Source organism: Pecten maximus, chromosome 19 (genome assembly GCF_902652985.1).
Source record: "Pecten maximus chromosome 19, xPecMax1.1, whole genome shotgun sequence".
Classification (NCBI taxonomy): domain Eukaryota; kingdom Metazoa; phylum Mollusca; class Bivalvia; order Pectinida; family Pectinidae; genus Pecten; species Pecten maximus.
This window is the reverse complement of record NC_047033.1, coordinates 24,972,070-24,984,488: the sequence shown is the minus strand read 5'-3', so window position 1 is coordinate 24,984,488 and position 12,419 is coordinate 24,972,070. Positions and strand designations below refer to the sequence as shown.

General features: G+C 36.8%; 1 protein-coding gene across 2 annotated transcripts in view; it reads left to right on the top strand.

The window, feature by feature from the left end:
* LOC117317763 (protein Wnt-6-like) overlaps positions 1 to 9,947 on the top strand; it is a 116,369-nt gene extending 106,422 nt beyond the window's left edge. For both annotated transcript variants that reach the window (XM_033872690.1, XM_033872691.1), the window contains 2 exons: positions 3,272 to 3,546; positions 7,152 to 9,947. In XM_033872690.1, the coding sequence (XP_033728581.1) occupies positions 3,272 to 3,546; positions 7,152 to 7,613 (737 nt within the window). In that variant the 3' untranslated portion in view covers positions 7,614 to 9,947. The remainder of the gene's footprint in view (positions 1 to 3,271; positions 3,547 to 7,151) is intronic.
* Positions 9,948 to 12,419: the final 2,472 nt, after the last annotated feature.

The window sequence follows — 12,419 nt, the reverse complement described above, 5'->3', positions numbered from 1 at the left end:
ATTTATGTTTTTCAAAGAATGTCTCCCTGCTGTTTAAGGACTCGTGTTCATCGTTGATCTTGAAATAACGTACCAGTTTGGTGTTTGATTAAGCGTTCATGTGACATTGATGTGACGGGGAAATGTGTCGTGTCTATTGACACCAGAGGGGACACTTCAGAATGTCTAACAGCAGTTGCTGTAAGATTTTAATCCACTAGACACGTTCAAAAAGCAGACATCTCTCATTGATAAAATACCGATTGATAATCGTTTTAAATATACAATTTGTCTACGTCAGGATGACTCAAATCCATACATAATAATTATTCCTTTTTCCTTTTCAGCGTTAATGTGTGATCTGGAAATTACGACTGAAATTTTATATACATCAGGCTTTTTTATGATTATTTCATGGTGTTTAAAAAGGTTCAATATATCACAATATTTAGATGGTACAAGGATTAATCTCATTTCAAACCCTGTCATGTATATAAAAAGATAATACTCCGGCCTTTATGTATCATAGGACAGCCCCCGTAAACTAGTCATTGCTATTTTTTTTATCTAAAATTCAAGTATACTAGCGAATCAAATACCTGGAGCATCTTGGATATTCAATGTGGACGAATGTCCAGAATGTCTCAATATGAGATATTGAAATATTACGAAAAATAGGAATCCCTGTTTATTCATTTAAAATTGGGGCCCCGGTGGCCGAGTGGTTAAAGTATCCGACACTAGCCCTCAAACTCTGGGTTGAGAGTTCGAAACCTACGTGGGGCAGTTGCCAGGTACTGACCGTACGTCGGTAGTTTTTCTCCGGGTACTCCGGCTTTCCTCCACCTTCAGACATTGCACGTCCTTAAATACCCTGGCTGTTGAATTTTTTTTTTTTTTTTTTTTTCATCTCAAATGTGATTGGTCGAAAGATTCTTTTCATTCTTCTTTGAAAGAAATTCCGAGAATGGCGCGAAAAATGTGACGTCACAATACGACAATTGACGTTGCGTATTGTTTGAGAAAAATCCCATTTAAAACCAGTAAAATTGTACATAAAACATTTTTTAAATTAGAAAATCATTTTCAAAAATTAATTATAAGCGTTGATGTCAATTATTTTTTAGTTTCATCGGGTATGAAACAAATTTTGTTTGCAAACTTCTGTGAGAATCCGCTACGCGACACGGATTCATACAGTTTGCAAACAAAATTTGTTTCATACGCCGATGAAACTAAAAAAAAATGACATCAATGCTTAATAGGACGTTAAACAAAATAAACCAAAACCTAAACCATCATTCGAAATTCATGGTCTTTTTTCAAAAGAATCTCAAAATAAAAAAAAAAAAAAAAAAAAAAAATCCAGTAAGGTTCGAATTATGTCGGTGAGGTTAGGTTGGAACTGACATCGACTTTTGGAATTCTTTACAAGCAGTTGAAAACAGGAAGTAATGTCGTTAAGGAGGCTTAGGCCGCTTGGCTCTGTAAGTCGTTATGTGTGTGTACCCGGGGTTTTTAGAAATACGTCATGAGGCGTCGGGATTTCGAGTTTACCAACCTCAAATCCACAGATTTAATGTAGCCATAAAAATGATTTGAAAAATAGAGTTGCTTCCTGTTTGACGCAGCCTACTTTCGTACAAGTCTTGATGTGTGTAAGACAATATTACTAGCATGGTTTTAGTCTCTACATAAAACATGGCTATGCCTTTATGATGGTATTACGCTGTACATTTGCTCTTACATTAGACGGGAGTTACAACACACATTCCCAACATCAATACTTGTAGGAAGCAATGCCTAAATTAAATGGCATTTTAGAAAAAAAAAAATCCGACGAAAAGTGCAGCCACAAAAAGAAATCCAAGTTCTTCCTTCGATAACGAAAACAAAATAGTTTCTTCTTTAAATAGCTTTTGTTTTGTCAATTTCTTTGTCTTCTGCTCGTTCTTTCCAAATTTCCAGCAAAAAAAAGTTTACTGGAATTTTATTTAACTTAAACGATATTATTCCAAACGTTTGTTTTTTTTCGCGGAGGCATTTCAATCGCACTGCATTCAGTTTGTGATAAGGCAGTGCTACGCTACGGGAGTCATTCATTCACAAATACAAATGACTACACGCCGTGCGTGAGGGACTGGCATTATCAATGTTCATCGTTGTATAATGATAATAAACATTACAAAGGTTGTCAAATCAAATACAACAGTAATTGTAATTTTATCATGTGCTTGTGTTTTGGAAAAGTGACGTGTATCCTGTGACGAGCGAAATACTTAAGAAATAATTAACGATGATTCGTGTATTGTTGCAGGATATATACAACGAGGACGAGGATATTTTGCAATTAAATTAATAACGAAGGCCGCAGTTATTAATTAAAATTGCAAAATATCCGAGTCCGAGTTGTATATCCTGCAACAATACACGAGTCAAAGTTGATTATTTCTATTCTACCATGTACTGTTTAGTTCTGAGATCGACCTCTTTGTAATAGAAAAACAGCAAAGAAACCCCGAGAAAACCTTGTAATTTATTTCTTGAGTATTGCATTATTTGTTGATGAAATATACAGGCAATACAGTACTACGAAAAGAGCATCTATCACATGGCATTGATTTTGAAAATAAAAAAAAAAAAGGATAAAAAAGGGGGGCCTCCGTAGGATTCGAACTCGCGTCTTGATAAAAATTATTGAAAGACTAACCCATTAGCCCACTCGGCTATAGTAACCTTTCATAATACGGGTGAATATTAGATATATAAAATTGTAACAGCCGTGACTCACGACCGTGTATTATTGGCACGAGCGTGGGTTATTGGAAAATAATACATGGTTTTAAACCAATCAAAACTGGCGTTACATAGCAAACATGGTAGAATCTGTTATAATTGTTCTGTAATGATGGAAATATATTCCATGAGTATATCATAAATTTTCATCATTTTTATCATTTACTCTATCTATGTTTACAAACTAACAAACGTATAGCTGTGTTTTAGTATCAAAGGTGTTACTATCAATTACTGGTATGCGGTTTATCTGTGGGATCACGTGGGTTTTATCCGGGTACTTTAGTTTTATCCCGCAGCAAGACTACGCGCGCGCTTCAATCAGGGTTAACACGAGTGATTGATATATAATCAAACAAGTTATTTCTTAATTGTTGTTAAACCAAGATACAATGTAAGTTTATATTTGTATATATATATATTGGCCAGCCCAATGGTAAGTGAATAACAGTGTGACATGATATAGGTAACAACAGTTATTGTTTTCTTGTTTCAGACACACGTGAATCAGCCTTCGTGTACGCGGTGACGGCAGCAGGGGTGGTGTATGCTGTGACGGAGGCGTGCAGTATGGGGAAGCTGCTGCAGTGTACATGTGATAATGACATACAGGACATCACTACCGACGGGGAATGGGAGTGGGGAGGGTGTGGGGATAACGTCGAGTTCGGCTACAAAAAGTCCAAAGAATTCATGGATGCAAGGAAGAAAAAACGACGAGGCGACATAACGACAATTATACAACTTCACAACAACGACGCCGGTCGTATGGTAGGTAAAATAGGAAAGGAATTAGTATAGGCTTTTCGCTTGTTATCAAGTCCTATATGTATAAATGATTTATATTTTGATGTTGTGTGAAAGTATTGGAAAATTAATAAAATAAGATATTGTTTAAACTAAAATATCACCTTTAGGATAATATCGACAATGTAAAACTGTATGGTGATGTAGGTCATACACCTGTATGATCAGGTAGATAATACACCTGTATGATCAGGTAGATATTATACCTGTATGGTCAGGTAGATAATACATCTGTATGGTCAGGTAGATAATACACCGGTATGGCCAGGTAGATAATACACATATATGGTCAGGTAGATAATACACCTGTATGGTCAGGTAGATAAAACACCTGTATGGTCAGGTAGATAATACATCTATATGGTCAGGTAGATAATACACCTGTATGGTCAGGTAGATACTATACCTGTATGGTCAGATAGATAATACATCTGTATGGTCAGGTGGAAAATACACCTGTATGGTCAGGTAGGGTATACACCTGTATGGTCAGGAAGATAATACACCTGTATTGTCAGGTAGATAATACACCTGACTGTATGGTCAGGTAGATAATACACCTGTATGGTCAGGTAGATAATACACCTGTATGGTCAGGTAGGGAATACACCTGTATAGTCAGGTAGATAATACACCTGTATGGTCAGGCAAATAATACACTTGACTGTATAGTCAGGTAAGTAATACACCTGTATGGGCAGGTAGATAATATACCTGTATGGTCAGGTAGATAATACACCTGTATAGTCAGGTAGATAATACACCTTCATGGTCAGGTAGATAATACACATGTATAGTCAGGTAGATAATACACATGTATGGTAATGTAGATAATACACCTGTATGGTCAGGTAGATAATACACCTGCTTGGTCAGGTAGATACTACACCTGTATGGTCAGATAGATAATACATCTGTATGGTCAGGTGGAAAATACACCTGTATGGTCAGGTAGGGTATACACCTGTATGGTCAGGAAGATAATACACCTGTATTGTCAGGTAGATAATACACCTGACTGTATGGTCAGGTAGATAATACACCTGTATGGTCAGGTAGATAATACACCTGTATGGTCAGGTAGGGAATACACCTGTATAGTCAGGTAGATAATACACCTGTATGGTCAGGCAAATAATACACTTGACTGTATAGTCAGGTAAGTAATACACCTGTATGGGCAGGTAGATAATATACCTGTATGGTCAGGTAGATAATACACCTGTATAGTCAGGTAGATAATACACCTTCATGGTCAGGTAGATAATACACATGTATAGTCAGGTAGATAATACACATGTATGGTAATGTAGATAATACACCTGTATGGTCAGGTAGATAATACACCTGCTTGGTCAGGTAGATACTACACCTGTATGGTCAGGTAGATAATACACCTGTATGATCAGGTAGATATTATACCTGTATGGTCAGGTAGATAATACATCTGTATGGTCAGGTAGATAATACACCGGTATGGCCAGGTAGATAATACACATATATGGTCAGGTAGATAATACACCTGTATGGTCAGGTAGATAAAACACCTGTATGGTCAGGTAGATAATACATCTATATGGTCAGGTAGATAATACACCTGTATGGTCAGGTAGATACTATACCTGTATGGTCAGATAGATAATACATCTGTATGGTCAGGTGGAAAATACACCTGTATGGTCAGGTAGGGTATACACCTGTATGGTCAGGAAGATAATACACCTGTATTGTCAGGTAGATAATACACCTGACTGTATGGTCAGGTAGATAATACACCTGTATGGTCAGGTAGATAATACACCTGTATGGTCAGGTAGGGAATACACCTGTATAGTCAGGTAGATAATACACCTGTATGGTCAGGCAAATAATACACTTGACTGTATAGTCAGGTAAGTAATACACCTGTATGGGCAGGTAGATGATATACCTGTATGGTCAGGTAGATAATACACCTGTATAGTCAGGTAGATAATACACCTTCATGGTCAGGTAGATAATACACATGTATAGTCAGGTAGATAATACACATGTATGGTAATGTAGATAATACACCTGTATGGTCAGGTAGATAATACACCTGCTTGGTCAGGTAGATACTACACCTGTATGGTCAGGTAGATAATACACCTGCAGGCCAGGTAGATAATACACCTGTTTGGTCAGGTAGATAATACACCTGCAGGTCAGGTAGATAATACACCTGTTTGGTCAGGTAGATAATACACCTGTATGGTCAGGTAGATAATACACCTGTATGGTCAGGTAGATAATACACCTGTATGGTCAGGTAGATAATACACCTGTATGGTCAGGTAGATAATACACCTGTATGGTATGGTCAGGTAGATAATACACCTGTATGGTCAGGTAGATAATACACCTGTATGGTATGGTCAGGTAGATAATACACCTGTATGGTCAGGTAGATAATACACCTGTATGGTCAGGTAGATAATACACCTGTATGGTCAGGTAGATAATACACCTGTATGATCAGGTAGGTAATACACCTGTATGGTATGGTCAGGTAGATAATACACCTGTATGGTCAGGTAGATAATACACCTGTATGGTCAGGTAGATAATACACCGGTATGGTCAGGTAGATAATACACCTGTATGGTCAGGTAGAAAATACACCTGTATGGTCAGGTAAATAATGTACCTATATGGTATTGAAGGCAATATACATGTATTGTCAGGTAAATAATGTACCTATATGGTAAGGCAGATGATTTACCTATGTCGTAAGGTAGATAACTCCTACACTTATATATGTATACATAACGTATTTACATTGCTTACACACGATACAGTTCCCACCCATTACTTCAGTATTTGTTCACGGTAAGAGGCGAGTGTGATAGGCCTTTTGATCACTCTGTCAAAGCCAGTCAGAATGTTCAAACACTCTCAAGGATCCTTATCATCGCACTCATAACACAGAACATCTAAAGTACCAGGTATTTTAATTCCTTTGATTGGTGCTGCATATTCAATAATATTTCGTCTGAGGGCCTGCTGCGGAATGCATTCACTGTGACATCTAGAAATCTTATCCGTGTTTTAAAACTCTCAAATCAAGATAAAAGCATGCAATACCGACTTTTTCTGAGGAAACAAATTCTTTACGTCCTGTCGAAAAATATGTCAAATTTTAACACAATCAAGTCAGTTTATAGTGACAACTATGCAGAAACCCAAGTAGGAGCCATTTCGAGCTTAACATGTTAATAGATATTTAAGTGTCCTAAATAAAAAAAAAAAGGTAATTTCATTCATAATTTTTTTTTTTATTGACCTCTATAAATTAATGAGACACAACAGTATGGTATTACTTGTGTCCGACATCACATCATTTAACACAATCGCACTGTCATCCGGAACTCCTTGGTTAAAAAAGAGGAGTTCCGGATGTCCGCATTTTAAAACCGCTATTACACGCACGCATTACGAAACTTAACAGGTCTGTTCCGCTACAGAGGTTGCAAAGGTTATGTGTTCTGATTTTAAAGGTCTGAAATAAATATATGAAATATTAACAAACTTATTTTTTGTTTCCACAGGCCGTTAAGGGTGACATGCGCCCTGAGTGTAAATGCCACGGTCTCTCCGGATCCTGCACGTTGAAAACATGTTGGCTGAAAATGCCCATTTTTCGCCAGGTTGGTCTTTCTTTAAAGGAGAAGTTCGATGGGGCAATAAAAGTGATAGGGACAAATGACGGGAAAGGTGTTCAGCCGGAGGAGGATACCATAAAGCCACAGAATCACCTTGACCTTATCTATTCAGAAACGTCACCAAATTTCTGTAAGCGGAACCGGAAACACGGTTCATTGGGCACGCGCGGTAGGCAATGTGATCCGACTTCCATGGGCGTAGGTGGCTGCGACCTCTTGTGCTGCAACAGGGGTTACGAGAAAGAGACAGTCCATGTTAGGGAAAATTGTAAATGCAGATTTATCTGGTGTTGTGACGTTTTGTGTGAAACGTGCGAAAGTACGAAAGATATTTACAGATGTTTATGAGAAGTTCTCATACGTTTGCAATAGACACCACGATGTACCGGAAGGTATATAGAACGATATTAATATATTAACCAGACGCCATGGAACATATCTGTGTTTGTGAACATTTGGACGTATTATGTACGGCAATGTACAGTAAAAGCACACATAAACTTGATCCATGACTTTTGCATACCGGGAAATGTCGTCTGTAGTGACGGAGACCGCTTATGACGTCACCAACTATCAATGTCCGTATGCAATGACTACCATTGAACTCTATTGTAATTTCATTATCATTATTATTATTATTAGAACTCTGTGATAAGGTGTGCGATTGAAGTATGTAAATACCTGTATAGTTTAGTAGGGATGCGTATGCTGCCAGATATTAACATTTTAGGTTGGTATGGCAGTTTATATCAAAGTGATGCGAAGTATTGTAATTTACATTTTCCCAAATCCGCTTCAACTAAATACTTTATAACATTAAATCAACTCCAATTTGGATAACTTCAAAATAATATCAAGGTTTCTGAAATAAATCCATGTGAAATATTAAAGGAACGTTCTTTAAAAGCAAATACAAACGTAATTTCATTTTGTACGGGGTTCTAAAAAATATTTATTGTTAGATTTGCGGAGAATTACTAGCCATTCGGGTTTGTTACTCTACAGAAGATTATGGTATTCCAGTCTAAATGGTGTAAATAGGGGTTACTGGACAAAAAACTTTAGAATGGTATCGTCTGCTGTCATACAAACAACGTCATTACTACCATATCAACCGTGCCTTACTTACTAGTAGCTATAAATTGTATATTTTAGAAATGCAATTGATTATATTACATAGATTTGAATATTTTTGGCATAATTTATTCTGTTTGATATCTTAACATGTAGATGTATGGCTGACAACAATGCGCATGCGTCAACTATTCATCTTTTGTATAACACTAGCGTATATAAGTAATTAGATATATTGTGGTGCGTCTAACGCATGTTTTTGAATATTAAGCAATAAAGTGTTTCGTCCGTAACAGATGGGCGTTCTAAAGGTCGGTGCTGGTGATGGTCGTGTGTACGAATCCTGTTTCGCTTGACTGCAACAAACATGGCCGCGTCTCGCTTCACTCTCTCATCAATGTTTGATAATATTCGTAAATTGGTCGTTAATAATTATTTCAAATGAAAGATAAGAATTTAGTTTACCATAGTTTAGGTGCTCGTGGGATTAAAGGGATGTGTTTGTCTATCTTGTCCTTGAAATTGGGACGAGATGTCTGTCTTACTAGAACAGGAATAGGGACTGTATAACTCGTCCTCAACTTGAAGAATGTAGGTGTCTAACTCGTCCACAAATCGTGGACTGTGGGTGTTCAACTCGTCCAAAACACTTGGTCTGTAGGTGTGTGACTCGTCCATAAAAAGTTGAATGCAGATGTCTAACTCGTACACGAAACGTTGACTGTAAATGTCTAACTCGTCCAAAACACTTGGTCTGTAAATGTCTAACTCGTCCAAATTTGTGGAATGCAGATGTCCTATTCGTCCACAAAAAAGGAATTGTTAGTGTCTAACTCGTCCATAAGATAGGCACTAGAAATGTTTCTAACTGTCCAAAATCGTGAAATGTCCCAAAAATATTGACTGTAGACTCGTCCACCATATAGGGATTATAAATGTGTCTAACTCGTCCAAATTTTTGAAATGCAGATGTCCCTTTCGTCAACAAATGGGACTGTAAATGTCTATAACTCGTCTATCCTAAGTCGACTGCATTTATCTTTAATGACTGAAATGTGACGAATCTGTCAGAATTTTTTATAAGTTTGTGTTTTCGTACCATTGTTATTCCACTTTTCTACATTACTTCCTACGATGATAATGACGTAAGCCACACTCTCTGGGTCACCAAAACGTTCTACAAACTGTGATGATTATGATTGGCGAAAAACATTGTATTACCTCCAAATTTGAAAATTATATAAATGTTACTTAATACCAGTGAGGTGACGACTAAATTCTAGATATGTAGAACAAGGATTTGAATAAACTCTGTCAGAAATTTATTTGATAAAAATAATCGAAATGCGAAAACGCAGTTTGCTAAAGTTGCAGTCAGCCTGGTAGGCGAAGATAGTCCATACGTACACAGCCAGCCGGCCAGCATAGCCCTTTATCCATCGTTTTTCATTGTTGTTTCATGTCCATCATTTATATAGGACAAATCTCCATAGCAGAGCTAGTGCTTCTTTTCCTGTCAAAAATTGCCATGTGTATGTTTTAAGAAAAAATATTCATATTTTAAACATTTTAGTAGAAACTCTATGACATTAAATGTCTATCGGTTAACAATGTGTTTGTCGTTATTTCATTACCACTCGGAACATCTCGGTCGATTCTCTACGGATCGTAGATAATCGGCCGAGGTGTTCCGAGTGATTTCATTACCTCACCGCGTGGAGTATATGTACATACATGTATATGTATACATTTGTATATAATGTAAAGGCACAATCGAGTAGCTAATTTGATCACCAATTTAACACCCATACTGTTGAGGCTTCATAGGATTGACAATAGTCCTATAAAACCAGGTTGGATCTCTCTATTGACTCTTTCAGACAGTCAAGAAATGCAGAAACAAACAATTTACTTCAGACGACGGCCAGACGTTTTAAAGACGACGATGAGACATTTTATAGAAGAAAACCAGACATTCTATAGACAATGCAAATATATTTCATAGATGATGGACAGATAATATATTGAGGACGGTTAGATATTTTATAGACGATGGAGATTTTTTTTATAGGCGGCCGACAGCCAATTTATAAACAACCGTCAGATATTTCATGGACACGACAGAGACATTTAAAAAAGACGACAGACATATGTTCCGTAAGACAATAGACAACAATGGAGACGACGGACAGATGTTCCATAAACAACAGACAAACATTTTATATGCAATGGAAAAACGTTTTACAGACGACGGACAGACATTTTAACGTCAATGGAGATACATTTTATAGACGACGGAAAGACAATACAATTATAAAGGAGGGACATTTGAAAGACGACGGACGACGGTGTTATGGACGCGACTGACTCTGTGACGTCACGGAACAATTAAATCTTTTTGTTTAACTGAAAATAAATAAACATTGTGAAAAGGGCATAACATCTTATCGTCATAACGTATTACACTGTCCAGTACTAAACATAACATCTTATCGCCATAACGTATTACACTGTCCAGTACTAAACATGACATCTTATCGTCATAACGTATTACATTGTCCAGGACTAAACATAACATCTTATCGTCATAACGTATTACACTGTCCAGTACTAAACATAACATCTTATCGTCATAACGTATTACACTGTCCAGTACTAAACATGACATCTTATCGTCATAACGTATTACACTGTCCAGTACGAAACATAACATCTTATCGTCATAACGTATCACACTGTCCAGTACTAAACATAACATCTTATCGTCATAACGTGTCACACTGTCCAGTACTAAACATACCATCTTATCGTCATAACGTATCACACTGTACAGTACTAAACATAACATCTTATCGTCATAACGTATCACACTGTCCAGTACTAAACATAACATCTTATCGTCATAACGTATCACACTGTCCAGTACTAAACATAACATCTTATCGTCATAACGTATCACACTGTCCAGTACTAAACATAACATCTTATCGTCATAACGTATTACACTGTCCAGTACTAAACATAACATCTTATCGTCATAACGTATTACACTGTCCAGTACTAAACATAACATCTTATCGTCATAACGTATCACACTGTCCAGTACTAAACATAACATCTTATCGTAATAACGTATCACACTGTCCAGTACTAAACATAACATCTTATCGTCATAACGTATCACACTGTCCAGTACTAAACATACCATCTTATCGTCATAACGTATCACACTGTCCAGTACTAAACATAACATCTTATCGTCATAACGTATCACACTGTCCAGTACTAAACATAACATCTTATCGTCATAACGTATTACACTGTCCAGTACTAAACATGACATCTTATCGTCATAACGTATCACACTGTCCAGTACTAAACATAACATCTTATCGTCATAACGTATCACACTGTCCAGTACTAAACATAACATCTTATCGTCATAACGTATCACACTGTCCAGTACTAAACATAACATCTTATCGTCATAACGTATTACACGGTCCAGTACTAAACATGACATCTTATCGTCATAACGTATCACACTGTCCAGTACTAAACATAACATCTTATCGTCATAACGTATCACACTGTCCAGTACTAAACATAACATCTTATCGTCATAACGTATCACACTGTCCAGTACTAAACATAACATCTTATCGTCATAACGTATCACACTGTCCAGTACTAAACATAACATCTTATCGTCATAACGTATCACACTGTCCAGTACTAAACATAACATCTTATCGTCATAACGTATTACACTGTCCAGTACTAAACATAACATCTTATCGTCATACCGTATCACACTGTCCAGTACTAAACATGACATCTTATCGTCATAACGTATCACACTGTCCAGTACTAAACATAACATCTTATCGTCATAACGTATCACACTGTCCAGTACTAAACATGACATCTTATCGTCATAACGTATCACACTGTCCAGTACTAAACATAACATCTTATCGTCATAACGTATTACACTGTCCAGTACTAAACATGACATCTTATCGTCATAACGTATTACACTGTCCAGTACTAAACATAACATCTTATCGTCATAACGTA